The sequence below is a fragment of the Bacillus rossius genome (genome assembly GCF_032445375.1).
Source record: "Bacillus rossius redtenbacheri isolate Brsri chromosome 9 unlocalized genomic scaffold, Brsri_v3 Brsri_v3_scf9_2, whole genome shotgun sequence".
Taxonomy (NCBI): domain Eukaryota; kingdom Metazoa; phylum Arthropoda; class Insecta; order Phasmatodea; family Bacillidae; genus Bacillus; species Bacillus rossius.
The window spans coordinates 14,225,697-14,252,742 of NW_026962013.1; the positions used below are offsets into that span (position 1 = coordinate 14,225,697).

The 27,046-nt window shown below is 34.9% G+C and overlaps 2 protein-coding genes across 2 annotated transcripts in view; both read left to right on the forward strand.

The window, feature by feature from the left end:
* The window catches only part of LOC134543261 (zinc finger protein 585A-like), a 184,231-nt gene extending 169,187 nt beyond the window's left edge, over window positions 1-15,044 (forward strand). Inside the window, exons 4-5 of the mRNA XM_063388174.1 lie at window positions 4,825-6,186; window positions 13,751-15,044. Of these exons, the coding sequence (XP_063244244.1) occupies window positions 4,825-6,186; window positions 13,751-14,888 (2,500 nt within the window). The 3' untranslated portion in view covers window positions 14,889-15,044. The remainder of the gene's footprint in view (window positions 1-4,824; window positions 6,187-13,750) is intronic.
* Window positions 15,045-20,812: 5,768 nt separating this feature from the next.
* Window positions 20,813-21,445, forward strand: LOC134543263 (zinc finger protein 679-like). The gene has a single exon (XM_063388176.1). It carries the CDS (start codon window positions 20,813-20,815, stop codon window positions 21,443-21,445), a length of 633 nt encoding a protein of 210 aa, XP_063244246.1.
* Window positions 21,446-27,046: the final 5,601 nt, after the last annotated feature.

Genomic DNA, 27,046 nt, shown 5'->3' on the forward strand with positions numbered 1-27,046 from the left:
TTGTATCATAAGAATAGTTTTTTAATGCATAGAATTTGATTTCAAATGCTTTATTTTACTTTAAATTTGAATTTAATTGCAGTTGTGTATTGCAGGGCTGCCATTTTCACAGATTTGATCATTTTAACAGATTTCAGACCTTAAACGGGTTCCCGGATTTTTCTAAATTATCTCGGATTTTTACAAATACAATACAATTTTCATCATACCTGCACATATGTCGTAGTTCGTAAACCAAAATTATTGTAAATGGCGGAGAAACACAGGATGGTTTTTCTTTTGTTTGTGTTTGTTTCTAAACAAAACACTACCATGGACGTAGACAACACGGCACAAGATGGTAACTACTTTGAATAAGGCGCAGAATTCTAGCGGTGAAGTACGTAACTATGGTCGACTGCATGCGATTTCTGTTGAGCGTCTCTGTAATTGATTGTAGTCTAAGGCAATTTGAAGTACAGTTGATTATTCCTTTATCTATAGTTATTGAGTTTGTTTCAGAATTTTTTTACCAAGGTAGGTCTTGGTTATATAAACTATGCTTAAATACCCGCAGCCCTTGTTACGATGATCAAAGAATGTAAGGCTTTGCCAGATCAAGCTCTATTGAAGCATAAGTATAAACGAGATTGGGAAAGCCAACTACAGCTAAGGAGTAGCAGTTATCAGGCAAAGTGCACAGTATGTAATTCGATGATTAATTTAGTTGGGGGGGAAGGGGGGGGCTTAGGATCTGCGACATGACTGCAATACTGAATGCCACAAATGAAATAAAAGGGGGCATAGAACAGAGTTCATCTGTGTCCAGTTTTGTAGTGAAAGAAAATAATGGTGTGGTTGATGCAGAATTACATTGGGCAATTTTTTTTTATGAAAACAACCTAACATGGCTAAACTAAGGCCATAGGGTCAGATAATGTTCCCAGACAGTGACGTAGCAAAAAAACTTTCATTGTAGTCACACAATCATTGATCATGATCATTCAGCAGGCATTAGCCTTTTGTGAGGAATAAGATATTGTAAACAATTTGTGTATGATTATTTTATTTAGATCGTGAGGATTTTACTGGATTTTAATTTAAGTTTAAAAATTTTAGAGAATTTCTACTCTTTGTGCCAAACAGTGGGTATTTTTAACTTTGTAATCATTCTCTCTCACCAGACAAAATAATTTGCTTTGAAATAAATTTTTAAAGTGAAAATTCTTTGCTGAAGAGGCAAATTTCTTAAGTCAGCAGAATTTTTTAGTGTTGAGTCTTGGTATACTGTTAAAAAAATTTATTAGGTTTAAAATAATTGTTTCTTAGAAGTAATTTTTTTAATTCTTCCCATTGCTGTCAGTTCCTGGTCATAGTGTGGTTTTTTTTTTGTTGCAAAAACAGCTAGTATATTTTAATACCATGCTAAAATGTATATAAAAAAAATTGATGAAATTATTTTTATTTTGTGTTTACTCCTGTTCTTAACAACACTGACTACCGTACACATTTTATAATGATGTTGATTATTTTGGCTTATTTTACAGTTGAAAGTACACAATAATGGTTTTTGTGTGTGTGTTTGTATAAAATAATTGCATAGAGTTGAGATTTAAAGAAATTTTTATTTATTTTATTTATTTAAATTTTCTACCATGCCCAACAACAGTCCAGAGAGCACAAACTAAATTATTTTTAATTTGGGTTTAGAAATGATAGTTTATTTAACATAAGGGTATTGCGAGACCAGACAAGCACTGTCCAATTATGTACTAATGAGGATTGTGGTACTCGCAGATATTTGCATTGAAGTGATTTAATGTAATAATTGATCATACTCAGACACTTGAGCAATTAGTTTGTATATTTTCTGGTGTGTGTGTAGTAAGTACATTGATTTCATGGAAACATGTAAAGTTGTAAATTTGTTACCAGTAATAAAGTAATAGCTTTTTTTTCTTCCTGTGTTTTTTAGTTGTAGCTAATGACAAATTAATAATCAGCAGTCATTATAAATGCATTAAGCATTTGTGTATTTTTTTCTCCTTAAATTTAGTGATTATGATACAGAAAATTTGCTGGAATAAAAATTAAAAATATTTCTGTTTTTTGTATTTTAATTATTTATAACAAAAAATATTTGCCAGTATGTCAACTTTATTTATGGTTGCATATTTTTTGTAACATCCCTATATGAAGAATACAATTTAATTTGGCTACTGCTGAAGTATTTATATAGTTCAAACTTTTTAATATCTAATTGTTTGTGACATATTGTGGATTTATTATTTTTAAAGCATATATAAGTTGTGGCTTAGCTATTACTCTTTCATTACAGCACACATTTGTTAGTCTATACAAGGCTCTAGGCTTAATTCCTTGTATAGTGCTAGATGTGTTTATGCACAATTTAAGGTTTAAAATAACTATTATTTCAGGATGTCGCTTGTCTAAATTAATTGCTCTTTGTCAAATAATTAAAAATTTAAGTTTTTCTTCAAATTGTAATAAGATTTGTTTTAAATAAATATATAAATAGACAGAAATCCAAAATGTTCTTTCAATTACACATGAATAAAGTAGTTCATAAAATACAATTTTAAAGATTAAAACTAGAGATAGAGTTACATTACTTTTTTATGTGCAGTTTGTGTATTTGATGTTTTTTTCACAAAGGAATTCAAAAATGTTTTATTAGATGCGAGTGAGTTACATGATCTTGGCAATGAGTTCTTACATAAATTTGTGTTTTTCAGGTCTGTAACTAATCAGATCAAAGAGCTATCCTGTGAAGTGATGTCAGCTGACCATGCTACAAGGAACGGAATGTCCACGGCAGTTTCAAGGGAATCTGAAACTGTAGAGTGTAACGTCTGTGATGAATTGGTCTCCCGGGATGAGCTTTCCCTTCACAGAGGAAGTCAGTCTGGCTCAAAAACCTACACCTGTGCATTGTGCGACTTGACTCTCAATGCAGAATGCAATCTGAACGTGCACATGAAAATTCACGCAGGTAAGAGGCGTCTTAAGTGTAAGTGTGAAACCTGCGGGAAGGAATGTGAATCCAGAAAACTTCTGAAGCGCCACCTGAGCAGCCACTGCGAAGATCGTCCTTTCGAATGCGAGATTTGCAAGCGAAAGTTCAAGCGGTCGTACGAAGTCACCAAACACAAGAAGATACACGTCGGCACTAAAAATTACACGTGCGGTATTTGCGGGTACGCCACGATGCACAAGGCTTGCCTGGAAACTCATCAGAAAAGACATTTGGGCGAGTACATCTTCAGGTGCGACAGTTGCGGGAAAGGTTTCTTCTCCAGTTTCGAGTTCCGCGAGCACAGAAACGTCCACACGGGCGAGAAGCCCTACATGTGCGACATGTGCGGCAAGGCGTACTTCTCGAAGAACAGCCTGACGGTGCACAAGAAGACCCACGAGCCGGAGGCGAGCCCCGCTGAGCGTCCCCACGCGTGCCTCTCCTGCCACAAGAGCTTCAAGCACCGCAAGTCCCTGCTGGTCCACGCCAAGTCCCACTCGGGGGAGAAGTTCCTGTGCGACTTCTGCGGCAAGGCCTTCTCGACCAAGGACAGCCTGAAGCTGCACTGCCGCAACCACACGGGCGAGAAGCCGAACCTGTGCACGGTGTGCGGAAAGTCCTTCAGCGCCCACTACACCCTCAAGGTCCACCAGCTGATCCACACCGGGGAGAAGCCCCACTCCTGCGACGTCTGCGGCAAGTCCTTCACGCAGCGGTCCACGCTGGTGGTGCACCGGCGATCGCACACCGGGGCTCGCCCCTACGAGTGCCGTGTCTGTAGCATGGGGTTCGTCTCGCGGACTCTTCTGAACACTCACCTGAAAACCCATGACATTGTCACTTTTTACAAGCACTATGAACATAGTTGATGTGAGGTTTAAAACCAGTACCCCACCAATTACTGCTTCTGCGTTGAAATAGTTCATAATAATCTGGTTTTTAATCTCATTTTTTCTTTTTTTTTTTGTGTGGGAGTATTTATGCACATTTGTCCCAAGCGTGCCTCTGCACACACACACATGTGTGTGTACATGTTTACTAATATGAATTTTAATTTTTGTTGATGAGGAAATTTACAGACTGAAAACACAGTATTAAAATTAAATTGCATCTATTTATGTCAGGTTAGGTACTTGGTTTGGATAGTTAAAAGAATTTGTTTATGTTGATTATATGGTTGTACATTTTAATATATTAAAATTGTGTTTTACTAGTTTTAAAATTGACTGTAAATCATTTCTGAAAAACTTGTAGAGTTAATAAAGTATAAGTTCATGGGCTATATTTTGAATGTTTTACCTCATTGCTTATATTTTCCCAAAATTTTCACATTATGGTCATACGTATACATATCAGTATGTATATTATGCTGCTGGAAATCTATTTTGTTTAAATTTGTACCTCTGTTAAATATAGTGAATTTTGCCTGCTCTCATTATACTGGATGTATTTCATTTAAATTATACATCATCATCAATTATTTCAAGTAAGTATTTTAATTTTTGTGTAACCAATTAGGATTTTATGTGTTTTGTTATTAACTGCCTTTAATTTTTGTGGGTTTTATGCTTCTTTTCGGCATTCTGTAAATCTCTTTAAGTCTGTGTATTTCCTTAGCATTAATTTCTTTACACATTTTTAGTGTTATTTAAGAAGTAATGGTATATTTATTCTTTATGTTTAATTTGAGATGATTTTATTTAAATTTTGACATTAGGTTAAGATAATTATGTAAATATAAAATTTGCATTTAAATTTTTTCTGTTTACTTGCGGCAGATTATACATAATTTTTTTTCTTATTTTCAGGTATAAGCATGAAAAAAATAATGGTATTTTTGGCAATGGATTCAACGTTCCAAAAGATTACAAAACACTAAGAAGAAAAATTTCCAAGCAAAGAAGCAAGCAGAATGTTAGCAAGGTAAAATGTGAATACTGTAACATCATAGTTTCATCAAAGCAGGTAGTTGACCATATTAAAAATCACTGTGTTCATAAAAATAGAAAAATGTCAAGTCCAGTCTCAGTTTCTGAATCTGCACATTTTTTCAAGAATCCAAATGGCACCAGTGACATTTCCTTGAGTAAGTGTCCATCAGCTGTTGGTATAGGTGCTGATGCAGAATATCTAACTAGTCTTCAGGCAGTTGAGTGTAAAACGTGTAACAAAACTTTCACTTCAACTAAAAATCTCATTAGACATGCAAATTGCCACATGAAAAAAGAGCCGTTCATGTGTGATACATGTGGAAAAACTTTATTCTCTAGGGCAAAATTAATTTCACACATACATAATCACAGGGACCACAAATGTCCTACGTGCGGGAAAAAATTCACAGCGAACAAGCGCTTGAAGATGCACATGAAGAGTCACAGCGAGGAAAGACCGTTTTCGTGCGACATCTGCCACAAGAGGTTCAAGCGCTCGTACTATCTGGTGGACCACAAGAAGATCCACACGGGGGAGAAGCTGCACACGTGTGACGTGTGCGGGTACGCCTGCATCCAGAAGGTGCACCTGATGAACCACAAGAAGCGGCACTTCAAGGAGTACAAGTTCAGCTGCGGCGTGTGCGGCAAGGGCTTCCACACGAGCACGGAGCTGCAAGGCCACGAGAACGTCCACACAGGTGAGCGGCCCTACATGTGCGACGTGTGCGGCAAGGCCTACCCCTCCAAGACCAACATGATGGGGCACAAGCGGGCCCGCCACCCGGAGACGACCCGCAATCCCGCGCGTCACCGCTGCGAGCTGTGCGGCAAGACCTTCGCCTACAAGCGCTCGCTGCAGCTGCACGGCCGCAGCCACACGGGCGAGAGCAACTTCCTGTGCGACGTGTGCGGCAAGGTCCTGTCGAGCGGCGAGACACTCAAGTCGCACCGCCGCATACACACGGGCGAGAAGCCCCACGCCTGCCCCACCTGCGGCAAGGCGTTCGGCAAGCCGGGCTACCTCAGGGCGCACGTGCGCACGCACACGGGCGAGCGCCCCCACGCCTGCGACCACTGCGGTAAGAAGTTCACGCAGCGCTCTACGCTCGTGATCCACCTGCGGTACCACACGGGCCAGCGGCCGTACCGCTGCCAGGCGTGCGGCGCTGCCTTCGTGTCCCGTGCCCTGCTGAGGACGCACCAGGCCAACCACGGCAGTGCCCCTGCCGCCGGCGAGTAAGTCGCTCATCGTGTTAGCTCTGAAAACACGTTCATCCAAAGACGGATTCAAGTCAATTTCTAATGTGGTTGGAACATACTTTCTGTGCTTGTTCTGTATCAGTTTCCCATTGAAGATTTTAAAAAATGTGATAAATATTTACATTTTTTTTTTTTTACTTAGTTTGTGTCAGTTAGTTAATATAGTCATTGAGATTATACTCTTATTTAGATTATTTGAGCTCATTTTCTTATCTTATGTACAGTAATTTTGTATCTAGACAGTTTTTAGCCGAGAAATTATTTTTGGCACATTAGTTAGACACTGTGATCACTAAATGTAATATTCAGATACTTTATTTTTACCACTTATGAACTAAAATGAGCAGGGACACCTACAAGGGAACACTTAATTAATTGTAAAGAGAAACATGTGTATGGTACTGTCGAAAATCTTCACATCTCTGAGGTTAACACTTTTATTTATTGTAAGTTAAACTTAAATGATCGTACGTAGGAGAACACGTGTCAGTTGTGTAAAGAAACAAAATGGACAGCTGGGTGTGATAAATAGCGGCATACCACATGTGTCTACAGAACTTCTTCGCTGTAGGAACACTTGTTCAGCGGACACAAGAACAAATGTAGGACTGAGCCACCTTATCATAATAAATAGAAGACATTCAATACCTAGCTGATTATGCTGACACAAGGCAATTAAAGTCCTGAGACACCTGTCAATTATTTTGTATGGATGTCAGTCTGATGTGTTGTATAGTTCTAAACTTAGCTCATTGATTTGAAGGCAGTATGTTGTGTTTTATAAGTTTAATTTATTTAGTATTTTATGTCTGGTTGCACACAGAGCCGTCGAGAGAAACTAAGGGCCCAGGGGGAAATAATTTTGTTTCTCACCCCTCCCCTCCCAAACATACTTAATACCAGGGCCGGTGCAAGGTAAATTGGCGCCCTAGGCGAAAAACCTTACTGCCCCCCCCCCCCCCCAATTGTAGGACACTCCAAAAAAAAAATTTCTTTGCCTCAAAATACATCATGTAAGCCTAAGATTTTGTCAACAATCAAATGTAAGCAAGCTTGTGTTTTTTTTTACTTTTTTACTTATTACAAATCATAAACAGGTCACCGTAGACTTTAAATAATTACTTATATCAATATAAACATTCCAAACTGTTACAAAAATCCATTTTCATCTAGTTTCAATAATCGTTAAACATATTATATCAGCTGTTATGTGTCGTGCTGCGCCGCCCCCAGCTACTTGGCGCCCTAGGCGGTTGCCTGGTTCGCCTGTATGGACGCGCCGGCCCTGGTAGGGACAAGACTATATGGCGAATTGCAATAAAACCAAAATAATGCCGAAAAGCCTATCAAAAAACCACATAACACCAAAATGCAAGTTAATACACCATACAGCACCGAAATGCAAATTATATCAAGGAACTGAATATAAATTAACCAAAACTTAATTCAAACCTTAAAAAAGGTAATCTTTTAATGTTTAAAATTAATGAATGTAATTTACAGACCAAAAAAATTGTACCAAGATGCATGGATCAGAAAAATTAATTTATTTTGTTTTATTGTGCATCTCTTTATATCACTTTTAGACCAGTTTATTGCAAATTATTTTATCATCAAAATGCAGCTTTTATAGAAACCAAAAACTGTTACACCAAAATCTTATGTTTTAAAAAAAGAAATTGGTCTAGAAATAAAATCATAATATCTTTTCATTGTTAATGTGCAATTTTTTAAAAACCAAAATTAAAAAAAAAAAACACACACATACACATAGACAGACACAGACAGATATATATCCTATAAATATTACCATGGCCATAAATTGAAATGTGTTGTGTGCTTATTGCATGTATTGTAAGATTTCCAATTAATTCTTTTAGCTCTAGACTCGTCATTTCATCCAACTATCTGGTGAGCTCATCTTGACACCCCTAGTGCCGGGGCCCTGGGAATTTTTCCCCCTCCGCCCCCTTTCGCTCAATGGTCCTGGTTGCACGTACTAAAATTTCTTGGTACTCATGTCATTTTGCACGTAGTTTATGTGTGCTGTCAAGCTGTAATTGTTAGTGCCACTTAAATGATATGTGTCAGCTTTTATATTACTCATTGAGCTGAGCTGACTGTTTAAGTTGCTGAAACCAGCTGTAAGGTGATTTGTTTTAGCACTATAGTAAATTATAACTTTTAAATCATTTTGAGATACACTATCAAGACACTTACCTGTTAAGAGTGAATGTTTTATATTTGGTAGATCCAATTTAAATAGTATAGGAATGGATTTGACTGTAATTGAAGTACAAACCATGTCTAGTCTGAGGAATCGTTAATTTGACTAACTGGTTATTAGTGTAATAGCTGATAATTTACTTTGAAAAAATTGCTTAGCAGTAAACACACTATACTATTTACATTTGTAACACGTATGATTCAATCAAAGGATGTTAAGGATTGTTAAAGAATACAAATTAGCTAGTAATATTGTTCTGAAGGTGTTATTGAACAAATTTAAAACTAATTAAAATTATTCAGAATTTGGCTTCTCTCTAGCATTATTCTTGCTTGGTTGAAAATTTTGAAGGAATTATAAAAAAAATACTTAGGAGACACATTATGTTTAATTTTTTATCCATTTTACCCATTTTATCATGGGTAAATCCTTCTATGTTTTTACTTTTGTCATTCTATCTAATAATGGGTGTAATTTTCCAAAGGAAATCTGTTTTTACACAGCTAATATCACTTCACAAGTTATCTGACAGATTACTCTAGAGTTTATTAGTTTTATGAATTTATTGCATTGTGTTATAATTTTCCGTAGTAAAATAATATGTACAACTAGTATTTATGGGCTGTTCATGATATTAAAAAGAATTATCTGTGACTTTTTATTACTGTGGTGTATGTCTTTGTTTATTTTAGATGCAAGCTTGTTAATTATCACTTGATTCTTTAATTTTTATTAAATTTGGATAATGGCAAATGAACAAGTAATAAAGGTATGTATATGTACTTGTATTATATTTCATTGAAATTATTGCATTTTACATAAATTATTTGGTGACAAAAAATAATGTAACTATCTTTCATCACACAGATGTGGAAAAAATTAATTAGGTACCTATCAGCATTCATAAGCTTATCCTTGCTGGAGTTTCATTGAACATAACATTTATAAGATACCTTTAAGAAATAATTTATATTAATAATTATTAGTTACTGCAATGTAGCAGATATTACTGTATTACGTCATTAAATTCTGTATCCTTACAAAATAAATAATGGTAATAAAATTAATGAAATATTTTGCATGTTATAAAATGCTGCACAATTTCAATCCATACCCTTTTTTTTCTTTTCCTTCCATTGTCTCTAACAAATTTCTTTATTGGTAAATTTTTTTTTATTTTGTATAAAGTGTATCATTACTGTATGTTTGCCATATTCTGGGCCCATTTATGTCAGTTAACTCGAAGATTATACAAATGCACAGTGTTTATATATTTTTACTAGTTAAACAATTCAGTTTATTGTAATATTTTGCAAATGAAAAATATATACATGTAGTATTTATATATATAAATAAATAAAATTTCTAGCAGGAATAAAGTTTTGAAAACGTCCATACCACTTACTCTTTTCGAACATTTACTTTTGCAAAATTGGATTTAAACTGTAAAATATTTATTTTATTTTGAATAATTATGTATGCCAGTGTGTCACTTATCCATTGACACTTTAGGCACAAAAATATTTAATGTAAGTTTGTAAAAATTTTATGAAATAAGTAATGATCATATTTCCTTTTTTTATATATTTTAAATGATAAAAAAAATTGACAATAAATTGTTTTTAATGAAAAACCTCTTGAAAAACTACATTGCATGTTAATTGCCTCAGGTCATTCAATAATCTTCCTTGATGTGTATATATATATATATATATATATATATATATATATATATATATATATATATATATATATATATATATATATATAAACACATACTGTACTTATAATATTTTTTTTTTTTTTTGCTCATTTCAGTTCATTATAAAGTAATATTTCTTAAGACAACCTATTTTGTGTACATTTTTCCCGGCTTCATAAACCCTAAAATATAATTTCCAGTGAGGGACAGTTACATATAAATATTTGGCTTCCTGTTTTTACTATTAGCTGGTAACTTGTGTTGTAGCTTATATGCAATGCTAGTGTGTTGGGATATCAGTATGCAGGATGTTCACATTCTGGAAAAAAGAAGGAAAATCAAGGCAATTCAGAGAATTGGTCGTGGAAATCCAGGAAATTTACTTGAGATCCTGGAAATGTCATGTCAATTCCCCTGTGACAGGGGAATTTTATGTGGTGTTTTAATGCAGTCACAAACACTATGAAATGCAAGACACTATTTGAACTAGGCCAGCAGTGGGACTGGACTATATTTTTTTCTTCAGAAAATTGGAAAACAGGTAAATATTAAAAAATATATATATAGCTTGGGACATTTGTAATTTTGATCATAGAAATTCAGGGAAATGTCAGATTAAATTTTATTACAGATTTGTGTGGACACTCTGGTATGAATTGTCCTAAAATAAGAAATAAATGTATGAACATGCTATAACTAGAGAAAAAAAAATTATGGTTTTATTTTTAGGCCATTTTCATTTTTATAGCAAGAGATTTTTGGGTTATGGTTTTTATTTTTTATGAACTCTGTTTATTCATAAAGAAGCACAATTTTCAATAAATACAACACTTACTTATTCAATGATACTTCACCAAAACAGCGTCATTTTGACTTATACATGATGCACTGAAGAATATTATAATTTATAATAAACATATCTAATTACTGGAAACAATAAAAAATAAATCAGCAAATATGTGCGGATTACTCAATGTTCCAATGTTGTAATGAAAAAAATTAGTTACTAATAACAGTTGTAATATTTAAAAAAAATCCCTTTTGGCACTGCCTACATGCGTAGGTAGATTTCAAAGTACCTCTTTCTTCAGGAAACATTCTGGAATTTTCTATAAACTTGTGGAACAATTTAAGAATTTGATGTACTTGACATCCCATATGTTGTCTAATATTCCAAAATGATTTATGAAACAATTTCTCATATTCCATCCAACAAAATTTTTTGGATTGTTTTTATATTGTGCCTACTAGAGTAGTAGTTGTTATTGTTATTATTATTATTATTATTATACTTTTAAACACTATTTTTTTTATCCTTGCACTGATATGTAGACATGTAAATAAATGCTTTTTGAACAAGGTTTCAATAATATTAAGATGGTTTAAAATATATTCAAACAAATTTAATAGTAAGGAAGTATTGATCTTTATTTTTTTAACCTCTGTTTTTACTGAAATAGTTTGTTTCATCAAGAGTTGTTTCAGCCAAAGGTATTGGATAATCTTTAGAATTTTACAATAAATTATAACGTATTTTACAAGTATATCTACTAAACAAGTTATGATTTTATTTTTGTCGTTCAACCCTTATTATTTCCACTCCTTGTACTTAATGGTTGGTTACGTAAAAATTTAATGAAGACAAATGTTTTAGACAGTAATTAAAAGGTTTAAAATAAATAAGAACGAATTAGATAGTGTACACAGTGCGGAAGTTTTATTTATTTTCATATTTGAACCCCAGTTTTTTTTCCACCCCTTGCAGTAATGGTTGATCATACAAAAAATAATTTCGGACAAAAATTGTAGATAATATTTTTAGGATTTACAATAAAAAGAAATGGATTTAATAGTGTACAAGTTACAGGTTTTTAAAAAAAAATTTCAATTTCACCCCAAATTTTCAACCCCTTGCAGCAATTGTTCATCTGATCCAAAAAAAATTTCAGACAATAATGTTTTAGATAAAAATTATAAAATTTACAAACACTTTTAACTAATTTGATGGTGTGCCTATGAACACAGTTTGTTATGATTTTTTTTGTCCTCCAACCCTTGTTTTTTTCCACCCCTTGTTGGTCGTATGAAAAAAACTTTTTAAACAAAACTGTTAGTTTTTTGTTCTTCAAATAACAATTTTGAAGATATTTGATATTCTCCTTCGCTCCTTAATCACAGATATGCTCTCTTGTGCAGGGCTTGTTTGCACTTGCAAAATTGTAACTGTGAAACAAAAATAATAAATATCCCCCCTCCCCCTTTTTTCAAGAATCCAACAGATTTTCCCCCGTGGTTGCAATGATGTAAAATTGAAAGCCATGATCACTCTTCCACCTAGCTACATACAGTAGTAGCATACTTGTAGCATTTATCTGTAACACAATGCAGATGTGACTTAACCAAATTAACAAACATAAATTAAAAGTGCTTGCTGTAAATGCATTTGTAATATTGCTTCTATGTATGTATCCAAGATTAGCAGGGTTGGGAAAAATTCAGGTTTTTAAAAAGGAACCTGATTTTTTTTTGTTTAAACCAGATTTTCTATTACGTTAGTTATTTTGGTTTTACCATGTTCAAATAAAAGCTATACAACCTCCTGCTTTCTGCCACTCATGTTGAACCAGAAACTATAACATCAAAGAACTGAAGTCTGACCGCACTTAACCACATAAAGAGTATTTCCCCACAGGAGTAGGATTCTCTTTAGAATGGGTGTTTTTCACTGAATGGGAATTTCTTACAGAATAGGAATTAATTGTTTAATATTTTTAATTTTAGAGTAGTATTTAGCTGAGTATAATTTAAAACTTATTCAGATAATTTAAATGATAAGTTCTTGATTAGTATAAAATTTTTAGTTCCTGTAAATCACAAGAAACCTTAATGAACAAACTTCTGTTGTTATTAGGGTGAAATTATACAGTTCTTTAAGAAAATTAAGATACATTTATTTAAAAAAAAATTGGTGATTTATAAAAACTACCTACTTGTTTTAAACCACGGGTTAAACTGTTTTTTTAATCATTGTGGTTTAAATCAGCCAACCCTGAAGATTGGTAAATGCAATAAGTTATTTTAAAAGTAGTTGTGGGCCGATTAACAATTTAAAATAGGTTCCAGTGTTGTAATGATATATTTATAGTAAGGTTAATGTTCTGTTTCGGGAGTAATGCCTCCACGGTGGTGTCCCACCTCGGACGGAGTCGACTTAGAGAGGCTAGAGGCGGCTGGCCAGGGCGAACCTGGAGCCAGCTGCCACACTCGGAGTTCCGGCCGGTCTTTACCGAACTGCTAGAGGAGTGCTTGTTGCAAGAGAGCGGGGAAGCCGCAGCACCTTGGAGAAAACCCAGCCACTTGTGGCAATGTCCGTCCCACTTAACACTTTTCAGGGGGGAAATTAAGGGACTTGTGTGGAATCTAGTCAGGATCTTGGTGAGAGGTGATGCTACCAGTACACACCCCTATTACTCACTTCTCTAAATAGCATTCTTTGTAATATTGATCTACATTATATTGTATTTTGATGACTAGATAATTTTTTTGTAGGTAATATATAATGTGATCTAAAGCAACTAACCTCTATATTTATATTTTATTTTTATTTCCAGGACTCCTTCACAGTATTTAATACTAAAAATTCTGAAGCCAAGCCAAGAAAACAGCCATAAAGATGAATTAAAACTGGATATTTTTCCTAGCGAAAGCACAGATAATGAAGAGAACAAGACTGTTGAATCCCTGAAGAATGAAGAAAAATTTTATCCGAGCAGAGACTCGGACAATGCCAGCTGCAGTGAAAACAACTCTTCCTGTGAGGGCAAAGCCCGTGACGGAGTGTTTGACTCTAGCGCAAGTCTCGGAAATCATCAGGAGTCGCAAAACAGAAGTAAGAAGTGGACGTGCAAAATTTGCTTGAAAATGTTTTCCGAAAAGAAGTACTTGCATCGCCACACGAAGAGACACGTCGACGGGGAACCGTTCTGTTGCGACACGTGCGGGGGCAGTTTCAAAACTGCCTACAGCCTCCGAACACACAAGAGGTTGCACACCGGAGACAGAGTGCACAAGTGCGAGACGTGCGGGAAGCTGTTTGTGCACAAGTCTCTGTTGGAAAGGCATCAGAAGTACCACCTCAATGAGTACTCGTATTTTTGCAAGACCTGCAAGAAAGGTTTCCACAACAACTACCAGCTGACCTCTCACGCGAAGGTGCACACCGGCGAGCGGTCGTACGTGTGCGACGTCTGCGGCAGAAGCTACGTGACCAAAGGCAGCATGGCCACTCACAAGAAGTCCCACGCGGAAGACCAGCCGGAGAGGAAGATGGCGGAGTGCGAGCTCTGCGGCAAGTTCTTCGTCTCCCAGCGGACCCTGAAGCTGCACGTGAGGCGGCACCGGGGCGAGAGGAACTTCCTGTGCGAGGCGTGCGGAAAGAGCTTCGCGGACAACGTGACGCTGGGGCTGCACATCCGCACGCACACCGGCGAGAAGCCGTTCGCCTGCGGCGTCTGCGGGAAGGCGTTCGGCAAGCCCGCCACGCTGAGGGTGCACTCGCGCACGCACACGGGCGAGAAGCGCTACTCCTGCAAGGACTGCGGCAAGAGCTTCTCCCAGCGCAGCCCGCTGGTGATCCACACGCGCTACCACACGGGCGAGCGGCCCTACACGTGCTCCTTCTGCGGCAAGAGCTTCGTGTCCCGGTCCCTGCTGAACGTCCACTTGAAGACCCACGGCAAGCGCTTGTGAGACGGTGTCATCACGGGAAAGGAAACCTTCTTACGTTACTTTTATTTATTACTAAAACATCTGGAGATGACAGCACATCAAAAAATTTGCTCTACAATACATATATTTTTATAATGACATTATGTGGTAAATTAATATGAATAATAACAGTCCTTTTGTAAGCACAGTATTTTTATGAACATTTTTAAATCTCAGGTTGTTTTTCAAGATTAGAGCGTGGCACATTTTAAATGGATCATCTTCCTTCTTTTTTTTATATCACGCCTTGTAAGATAGGTAATTAATTTTGGTGGCATTATTAATTTCACATTATTTTGTTTCCCATGTTCTTGTGTTCTGTTAAGCTAACCACAACATATTTTTTATTTGTTCTGACTATGACAGCAATTCATCAGAAAATTCAACATTAATATTCTTTTTTTTCAGTAGATGCTCTTTATTATTGTGAACCTTTATCTTTAAGCTATGTGCATATGTTGAAAAAGTATTTTCCAGAGCTAGTAGTTATTTGCTGTGAGCTTTACAAGTGACTTCTATTCATATTACTATTAATTGATGAAAATTTTGTACAAGTACTATGTTTGTAACTATACCTAACAACCAATCTTACATATATTTGTGCTTAACTACTACTTTCTAACCACAGGTACACTTTTCTCAACTGCTTGGGTGCTATGTAACATTTCAAACGCCTATATATTTATGCATGAATGTTATCATGTTATTTAAAAGAAAAAAATTAAATTTGCATGTTTAGTTAATAAAAGAGTAAATTTTCTCTTTAATTCTTGTGTTTTTTTATACCTTTGGTAATCTGAACCATTTTTGTATGTAATTTTTTAAAACATATTATTTTAACTAAAATGGATTACATGTTTTTTTGATGCCTACTTTAAAGTAATGTATAACCAAAGTACATGCCAAACACCTGCTAATGTAGAATTACTGTGCATAATGCCAATTTGATGCATTTATATTTATGGTGTGTATTTTTTATTATGAATATGTAAACATCAATTATGATTTTCAATATTCAAATTTTTGAATTTTTTTTTAATTTGTAACATTCACTAAAGCATTGTTACAAATGACAGAAATAATTAGTGTACATTTTCTTCTTTGATTTACTATCTATTGTTAATTTTGTTTTTAGTTTTATTTCTAGATAATTTTGTACATATTTGTAATTTTTTAACATATTAAATATTTTATACCAGAGTGTCAGGTATAGTTACTAATTTATCCTCATTACTGTAATGATTATATTATTGATTCACATGATACGTCAATGTTGCAAGTTTGTGCAAAACATATTGTTTGTGCCCATCTTGCTTGACTGTGTCAAAAAAGAACTCAGAAGTTTTTGACAGTCCCTGTGGCAAGAATCTGCCTACGCAAGGTTCCGGTCACCCAGTCTAGAAACATCTCTTATAAAGTGTTCTTAGGATTAAATCAATAAATATAAAAAAATCAATAAATCAATAAATAAAAGCTTGCATGGAGCAAGGTGTCGTAATGGCAAGACATGGGATATCTACTCCCAAGGACTCAGGGTTCGAATCCTGGATCTGGCAAGTCAGATTAATTTTCCCATCCAAAATCTCATCATGAAGTGTACCTCGAATCGAATCTAGGTCTCAAGGGTCAAAAATAAAATAATGTACAGGAGATTAAATATATTAACTTTGGTGTTGAAATAGTTAGTCCTAGAAATGTTAGTTTCACGAACTAAATGTCACAAATCAACATATATTGGGAATGGTAATAGATCTTAAGAGTTATCAGTGATTTAATTTCTTAATCTACTGCATTACCTTAATTTTTTTGATTTTTACTTAAATATTAAATTTTTTAAATTAAAAAAAGTTCATGCAACTTCAGGATTTGAATTTATCCATTCCTATTTAAAACTATGTAATGTTATTTTCAAATAATACTTGGCACAATATTTGTTGTACATAAACTTTGTTATACAAGTAGAGTAGTATGTTTATTTTTATCAATTTTTTTTTGCAATGTTATCAAAATTAATTTTTTCAATTAAGTTGATACATAGCCAATTTACAGAAAACGTAAACCCTTGAACATTAAAATTACAAAGCCATTGCTCATATGCCTGCTAGATTTGGTAAAAAGTCATGTTCAGAAGTCTTGTGCATTAGAAGATTGACTTTCTTTAAGATAAATTACATTTTATTTATTGCTTAAACATGTTTAAACTTCACAAATATGGTAATCAATTGTGTAAAAAATAAAAAAAAAATGACTACCTAAATTGGCGGTAAAGTCCTGTTTTTAAAAGTTTACAAGGAAAAAATAAGACTTTAGTAATGAAGCAGGAATTTTTTTACAGCTATTAGTGTTATTGTTTAAATGTACTAGAAGTGCAGAACCAAGTTAATGTGAAATTTAAAAAAAAAAAAATTAATTACAATCCTGCAAAGAAAATGTGACTTTCATTAAAAAAAAAATTTTTTGTTGTGTTTTATTTAATTTTTCTTATTTGCAGAATATTTTCTACTTATTAAAGATGGAATAACTGTGAGGGGTGGGGAGTAACTTTCTGGCCTGGTCACTGTTATTGAGGATGGATTGATAGATTGAATGAATGAACTAACAAATTCGAGCTCAACATCATTATCAATGGAAATTATGAGTGATGAGATGAGAAGAAAATGGAGCACTGGTGAAATGAAAATGTGGATGAAATGGGAGTACCCTGAAAAAACCCACCAGCTCACGGCAACCCACCATCTTTCCCAATTGCTAAAAATCCAGGTTCGACCCCACCAGGAATTGTACCTAGATCTCCCCAATGGGAGTCAAGCAACCTGACCTCTCAAACAACCACCTGAGATGGACGGATTGTGTGATGGTGGAGAATGGATAGGTGGAGTTGGGGGGGGGGGGGGGGTTACACCAAAGGCACAATTAGACCGGGACTTTGTCACTTCAACTGTGCTGTTAGCCTTAGAAACTTTGCACGTGTTGGGCGTATACCTGCCATATGAAAAATTCTTGGATGAAAACTAAAGGGGGGGGGGGGGGGGATGTTATTTTTAATTTGTATTCTTGTGATTAGAACTGCCTGTGCAAATTGTTCACAGAAGATAGTGTCCAGATTGAGTCAGTGTTATGTATTTAAGATAGTTAGAAAGGTGTATAGTGTTATTATATACTGTTAAATATTATTTTCAAATACTTATTTTTTCAAATAAATCACAAATTGTTATTAAGTTACTGTTTATTTCAATTACTTCACAAAAGAAATCCTGGGCCATCTGCTTGAAAATGTTTTGAGCTCACATTAATATTTCAAAATTTTTATAATAATAAAGAAGCAGTCACAGAGTTAGCTTGGTTTACGTAGATAGGTAAATGATATTTTTACTGTTTATAAAAAAATATTTAAAATAAAGTTAATCTGTATTTTTTTTCCAGAGCTTTGCAGCTTAATAAAGCACAAAAATGTGTCAGGTGCTCAGTTTTCATACATTTGACACACAAGGAACAAAACAGGCCCTTCATAATTTCAAACAAATGCTTAGTCTGCTTCTGTATGTTGCAGAACATTTTTAAGAAATTTCCAACACACTGAACTAATTTGCTCTCAATGAATTAATACATACTATGAAGATCTCCAAATGGTAGTTTGTCCTCTAGCTTTGAAAACACTTCCTGTGGTAGCATTGCAGTTAATGTCTCACGCCATCCCAAACATTGCTTGGACATAATACAAACTGAAGATGAAACCATGGAACTGCATAGGCATTTATTGTCAGCTTCTTTAAATACAGCACCTAACACCAGTTATTTACACCTGTCTTAGATATAGGCCTATGACTTGGCCAGATCTGCAGCTGAAAAATTGGGTTTGGAGAATTCAACAGTGCAGCAAGTTTTAAAACCTACAGAATTCCAGGAATCTGAAAATGCTATAATCTCCAAGTCTGATAACTAGAAAGAGCTAGTGTCTTAAATAATAAATCTTAAAGTGTCCGTAAAATTATGTATACGGTTGTAATTTTTGCAGTGCTAATTTTAAAACTAAGATAGCAGGTGAGTGACACTTAAAAAAGTTTCCACAAGGTTCAAACACCTGTACTTGCACATGTAAATATGTGTTTTCTAGATTCACATGCCGCACTAGGAATAAATACGACTTTACAATCTAGATATGTGGCTACAAAGACAATTCGTTTGAACATGCGGTCTGTGGCGAGAAGTTATATTTCAGAGGCAATAAAACTTATTTTACTATCTTTTTTTACGAATGTAATAATACTGGCTTGAAAGTTTACATTTTAATTTTAGTACGTTTTTTTTGGGCCAAATGTTTATAACTCAACTTTTGCCAAGTGAAGCTTTGTCAACATTGTGTGGTAAATCTAGCCTGTAATATGTTATTGATTCGGGCAAAAGTGTGTTGTGCATTTTTACTGCTTCTATAGTAATAACTTTTTTGGCAGAAACATCGGACAGTGTTCACATTAATTTCCAGGTGTTAAATGGTTTATAGATTCTCCCCCATTCCCCCTCTAACTCTACAACTCTTCATTCCCTTAAACCTCTCTTCCTCTCCATCCCTACCCTTATACCTCCCTCTCACTCTTTATCCCCATGACTCCCTACGTCCCTCTCATTATCCTCTCTCCCTTCCACCCCTCTTCTCCTCTCCTTCCCACCACTATACTCTCCTTCCCACTCTTCATCTTCTTCCCAATGCATTCAGTTAATTTTCCATGCCCTGGCCAAGTCAGACACGTATTTCAACCAGAGAGTAAATACTATCCAGTGTTCTGTGTTGAAACTTTTCCAGTAAAATCTAAAATTTTATTCCTAAAATATTAGAGATTATCAAGTCCATAGATACATAAGTGATTTTTATTTTTAATTCTTTAGCTCAGTAATAATTTGTACAAAATAAAAAAAACGTTTAATGCACAGCTTAGTGTTTTTATTAATGAGTTACGTATTTTTACCACTAGGTATTTACTACATTTACATATTATTTATAGTATTTTTCATCAATTATAAAGTAGGTACAGCAGACAAGATTTTAATGTGTTTAATTCTTTTTTTTTTTCAGGATGTTCCAGTTTAAACTACCACCAAACATGCAAGTTCTAGGAAAACAAACCCAGTTTCCACTAATACCGAATGCAAAGAGTCAGACGGTGGATAGTAATTCCAACAAAGTTGGTGCAGGGAACTTGCAGAAACTTACTAGAGCACAAAATTTTTCAAACACTTTGAGAGCAGTTAACAAAGTAAAATCTTCTAGTCCTACGATTGTCGATTTGCCCTCCCGTTATAGAAGTAGCTCTCCTGATGATGCGCTACGTTTAAAACACTTGCTCTGTTTTAAACTGTCTCCAGTCGATGCCTCCCACAAACCTGCTCTCGCCACGGATCCAAAACAAGCAGAAGCAAAGCAACTTAGGACCACGGAGTTGGGGGAGCAGGAAACTCCATCATTAAATGTGGCAGATAAAGGTTCTTATTTTACGGGAGAGCAGAAATTGGTCGAGAACAAACCATCCGACAGAAAATCAAGTGTTAGCGATTTGAGAAAAAAAATTACTTCAAACCCTACCAACTCCCAAGTCTCTGAAAATATAGAAATCTCCCAGACTGATAATTGTAAAGAGGAATTGTCTTCAATAAGTTCAGATGAACGTGTCGGTGAGTTCTATCCATGCAGTTTGTGCAGTGCTCAATTAAGAAGCAAAATTGGTGTTGAACGGCACTTACAAAGGTTTCACAATGTTCAGAGCACACATACTTGTAATGTATGTAATAAAGAATTTAAATACATGTGCCTTCTAGTGACACATATTAAGACTCACAAGAGTGAAGACGATCACACGTGTGACACCTGTGGATACACGAACTTTAATAAGACGGCCTTAAAATGTCACAAGATGAGGCATTTACGACAGTACAGATTCAAGTGCGAGCTCTGCGACAGAGGCTTCTACTTTCGGTCGCAACTGAAGTACCATCAGAAACAGCATTCCAACTCGAACCAGTACCAGTGCGAGCTGTGCTCCCAGTCTTGGAAGTCCTCCTCCACCCTGGCCGCCCACTTGAGGATCTGTCACTCCGAGCTGTACAGAGACCAGCCCCTGTTCGAGTGCGATGCCTGCGGCAGGAAGTTCGTCCTGAAGCAGATGCTGACGAGGCACAACAAGCGCCACCACCGCCAGGACAAGCGCCCCAACCTGTGCGAGATCTGCGGCAAGTCCTTCACCTCCTCCGCGAGTCTCAAGGCCCACCTGCGGTCCCACAAGGGCGAGATGTCCGTGGTGTGCGACGTGTGCGGCAAGTCGTTCGTCTCGACGCGGTACCTCACCGTCCACTCGCGGGTCCACACCGGGGAGAAGCCCTACACGTGCGACCACTGCGGCAAGTCCTTCACCCAGATCTCCTCCATCAAGATCCACATGCGCTACCACACCGGGGAGAGGCCGTACAAGTGCTCCATCTGCGAGCGCAGTTTCGTGTCGAAGTCCATCATGAACCACCATCTCAAGTCTTTCCATTCTGTGAACTAAGACATTCAACTGTGGTCATCGTTTCCAAAGTCATTTTTAATGGCTTGCCATGTTGTTGGATTTGGAGGGTGTGACCAGGTATATTTGAAATACTTCTAAGATGTGAATATGAGGTAAATATTTTGTTATAGTGATTATATCCATGATGATATGCATAGATTTAAAGTTTAGAACAAATAAATAAATAAATGTTATGATAATTGTATAAGTTTTTTAAATACTTTCTGTGTCAGGCCTACATGCTAAAAAATTAGAAAATATGTAAATATTGAACTAGAGGATAAGTTTCACAATTTGTCTGTGCAAAATGTGATCTCAATTTGTGTTTTTATTATAAGGTTTAAATTAAATTTTTTTTTTTTCAATTTATACAGTTTGTTGACCAATAATTTGCTTCCTTGCTAAAAAAATAAACTTTTAATCTTTAAGAAAAGCAATTCATATTTTAATGATGGGGCCTTTTTTAAACTTGTTGATAAGAAAGATTTTTCATATTCCCCTAGTTTACTTAATCAATCAGCAGTTATAATTTTTTTTAGTTCATTGAACTGCACTATAAATAGTTCACAAGAAAAGTTCACTTATTTTTTTATTCTAGTGTGATTTTTTTTTTAGTCCATGCTGATGTACCCAGCTGTTCCCAGGTAACGAAGTCAAGAAATGTGTTTAAATGAGGTCTTATTGTTAATTATTTTCAGCTAAGTCAGTAGAATTTCTCACTGAGGAAAATGTTGACTATCATCATTATGGTGTCCAGTATCAGGACAAACATGGAATAGATAAAGAATTTTGAACTTCTGGAAATTTTGGGGAATAGTCAGATAATTTAAATTGAATGATTAGACAAATGCTCATACTGTATCACTAACCAATTAGCTTGCTATGCATATTGTATTGGGTTCAGTCTGTGTTGAAATGCTGGTGTGTAAAGTATTTTCTAGCAGAGTCTTATTTTATGGCATTTGAGTCTGAATTCCATTTTTTAAGGGATTAAATCAATTCTTAGGTACAATTCTGAAAAGTTAGAATCAAACTACTAATATTTGTATAGGTTTTGTCACTTTTTAATACTTATGTTGATGTTAATGTATTATAAAATAATTTTCATGCACAAAATAATTGCAGTATTAAATAACAAGTAGTCAATAGGTATTTTTTTTATTTACTCAAATATGCTTTCATAACGAAAGAAGAGAATGTGAGAAAAATTCTCACGCACGACCAATTGTGCAACAGTGTAACACGCAACCAATGATGGGTTAATGCAGGGAATTTTGAGTTAAGCCATTAATGATTGTTTAATTCTGCAATCATATGTGCATGACCAATAAATACGTAGCCACCAAAGTGCAGATATGAAATAACATTATGCTGAACACACACTAAAGCAGATTAATATTCTTAATTCTTTAAAATGTGTTTAGGAGGAGAGACAATGTTTCCACCCCATTGAAATTCTAGGCAATCTAGGGGATTGAAGAACTCTAGATAATAAATATTTTTTTTATTTTTATTTTTGTTCTGTGGATCCCATATATAGTCAAAAACTCTAAAACATACATACACACACACACATTAATAATTACTATGAACTTGAAATTAAAATACAAATATAGGAAAAAACTAGTCTATGTTATTAAAATAGATTAGCCTATAATAAAATTAATATAAAACACAAAACAATATGTACATAAAAATTGTATGAATAAAGTATTGGTCACATAATATCCATAAAATTACCAGGCTGTATTTAGTCCAAATTAATAAATTTTGTTTTAGGCATTATCTTACTATCCAAATTTTAAACATAATGCAACCAGTAATAATTTAGATGCCATCCCAACTGTAATTTTGAATAACTGTCACTACAAAATAAATAAGTTATCAAATATGGAAAGATCAAGTCAAGTCTAAAGATGGAACCACAAAAATGAAGTCAAGACTCTCATCATGGAAATGCTAATGCCACAATATATTTACATCCTTGACACTTGTAAAATGCCTGAAAGTGTTGACATTACAGCAAGAAAATGAAATTACATACTTGAAAAATAAAATCTCAATTTTGGGAAGGAAAATTGTGACTTGAAATTGAGGGTCAGAAACATCGCAAAAACTTGCCACAGCAAACAAGATTGAACAGCAACTGAAAAATATTTTAAGTCAAATTTTCACACCTAGTCAAATAAACATGCTACGAAATCCAGCAAAAAGTCAAGTGAAATGGAATCCAAATAATACTACAGCTGCCATTTCCTTAAGAAGTTTTAAGTCCAAAAGCTTATCGTTATTTAAGAGCAGGACTTTCAACACTACGAGAATGGGCTACAACTCTGCAGTTGAATCCTGGGCCTCTGAATGAAGTCATCAATCTCATGAAAAGCAAACCATGTGAATCAAACATTTTACAGAATCTGATGATTATAACTTTTGATATCTGCATTTCAAATAAGATTTGCATTGAAAAAACAAATCAAACAAATTTTAGGACCCCACAAATGCTGCCAGACAGTAATGGCTCGAGAATTAATTGGCCAATGGAGACGACCAATTTATTATCCATTTGACCAACCAATGAATGAGAACATAATCTCAGACTTGACATCAAAATTGTGTGATGCAGATTATATAGTTGTTGGCATAACATGCGACATGGGTGTAGGAAATATGAGTTGTGGTCACAACTTTGTATTCTACATTTATCATCCACTAGACAAATGTTTAAAAATCTTCTTCTTTGCTGACGTTCCCCATTTACTGAAACTGTTAAGAAATCACTTACTTGATCACGGTTTTGTTATTGATGGTACAACTGTAGACAAAAGATGTTTTGGATTTTACTGACAGCTTTCAGTACTGAAATAACACTGACACACAAAATTAGCAAGTATCACCCTGGATTTTAAGGGAACTGAAAGACAAAAAGTGAAACCTGCTGACCAGTTACTCTCCAACACTGTCTTAAAAGCAATAAATACTGTGGAGCTAATGGATTTCTGAAAGACATTAACAAGGAAGCAATTTGTTAAACTTATTAATGACTGTTTTGATCTCTTCAATTCTAATTTTAAAAAATTTGGGAGTAATGTTGGGTGAAATGCTTTTGGAACATATTCTGTCAATCAAACTACCCTTGTGAATGAAGTTACTCAAGTAGCGTCTGCTATGAAAGTGGGTAACCGTAAGACCTTGATTCAGTTCCAAGAAGGAATTATACTCAGCAACACTTCTTTGCTGCAAATGTTTGTCTATTTGCAATCTCGCTATGGCTATGACTATTTGTTAACATACAGACTTAACCAGGACACATTAGAAAAGTTCTTTTCCTACATGCGAGGTATGGGAGTAGCAAACGATCACCCTACTCCACTTAATTTCAAATACAGACTAAAAAAAAAACTCTTGGGAAAAACTCTTCTGTTCTATTCACACAAAGCAAGAATATAGAATCAAATGCAGAAAAACATTTAGTCAAGTCTTTGGATAAAAACATTGAAATCTGCATAACAGAAAATGTTAACACCCATATCTTGGATGAAAATATGACTGAAGCATGTTTTTTCTTCTTTAGATGACAATGTGGGCACTAGTCAACTCATAAATTTTGAAATGACAGCAGAACTGGAAAGTTTGATTGGAAATTCCGAACAAAAAGAAATAGTAATTAAGGTTTAAAATATATTGCAGGCTACATTGCATATCGATTTCAGGATAAATATACCCATCTTGGTATAAAATTTTCTAAGTAACCAAATCGGTGAAAATGAATTAACAGACTGGCTCCATCACATATCACGAGGAAATTTATTGCATCCATGTAAAGAGCTAATGAAAGTTACAACACAGCTTGAAAAAGAATTTTATAGTATGCATGGAAAAAATCTTTTGAATACAGAGCTTTTTTTTCGACAAACTCACTAAAAAAAACAATCGCCAAACTCTCTGAACCTGTTAGACTCAAATGTTCCCTTTGAAGTTATTTTTTGTTTAGCAAGAGTAAAGACCTCCATAAAACTAAGAAAACTGAACAAAGAAATAAGTTTTCAAAACTTTGAAAATAAATTAAAAGTTAAAATTACCAAGTACACAAACTGTAAGAATTAATGAAGTATCCATGGAAGGTATTCAGCCCAAAGACCCATTTAATTCTGGTCAGTGTGAATTGAATCAAAACAACTTGGCTTTCACATCACATAGAAATAAATATAGTAAATGTAAATATAATATTAAAAAAATTATCTTGATATAACTGGAAATTAAAAGTAAAAAATGGAATAATCATTTTCATCCCCATGCTGCATAATTGCCCAATTATTTTTTGTTGAAAATATTTTTGCAACAAAAATTACGTGTAAACAGTACACTGGGCTACACGTCAATATTTCATGTGTATTAATATTTAGTACTTTAATTTTAAATGTGATCTTCAGTAACGGAGAAGAAAGAATACCTGTAGTCCCGAATGACATTTCCATGACTACATACGAGCTACCTACCAATGGCAAGTCCATTGTGAATCATGACTAGGTATGTAAAACTTTTATCTAGTCTTCATATTTTATTTGTTATATATCCAGTAGTTTGTAAAATATTGCCTATTAAAATTAAAGTAAAAATGTAGCATGAAATTATAATTTAAAATGTAAATAGTTTCTTCTTCTCACTGCACCTGTAATCTCAGCAACCAATCGGAGCCATCAGATGTGTATTTGGGGTATCGGGTTCTATGTTGATGGTCGGCTTCCCACAAGCAACCTGTGTGAAAGGGCACACAGACCCTACTGAGATACTCAGGGCGTACTGTTGCCCACATTGGGAACGATACTTGAACACCCCCCCCCCCCCCCACCCCCCCCCACCCCCCCCCCCCCCCCCCCTGTAGCACTCTAGCAAAGGTCTGGCCAGATCTTAGCATCAGGCATGCTTTTCGATTAAGTAATTACACATGGGCTCTTTAGGCATCCCACACACCTTGCTCATTCATGCACTCAGAACCTGGTTACACACAAAAAAAAAAAGGCCTCAGAGAACATATTTATTAGCACGCTTAATTGCTAAATATTGGAAAAAAAGGTCACTGGTGTGAAAAAGAAATAAACGTAAAATTCTCGCGTTGCGGCTTTTCCATGAATTAAAAAATTCTGAAAAGACCTTTTTTCAGACACTAATGATGTTTCTCTTTTTTCCCTTAAAACATTGTTTCTAAATTCCTACTGGTTTCTGAAATATCACGGTTTATAGGTTAATTTACAATACCTGTGCGTTGACACGGCCCGCCATTTTCTGCGAGTCTGTGTGTTTATTTTTGAACTGAAGTCAAATATTCATTATTGTCAATTATGTTAGGTTAGCTCCATGAAAAATACTTTAAAACATTGTGGATGGTTAGTTAAATTAGTATAGCTAGATTAAAAATACTGTCAAATATTTTTAATGGTTGCTTAGGAATTACTAATTTACAATGGAGCCATCCTGACCTAACCAACTGTTCACATGATTTCACAGTCATCAATTTTTACAACTATATTTAGGTTAGATTTGGGCTATCATTCAAAGTTAAATTTTCAGTTGGAAGTTGTAATAATAATTCAATTTCGTGGA

Coding starts and splice junctions, on each gene's coding strand:
- LOC134543263 (XM_063388176.1), top strand. CDS start 20,813: ATGAGGCATTTACGACAGTACAGATTCAAGTGCGAGCTCTGCGACAGA.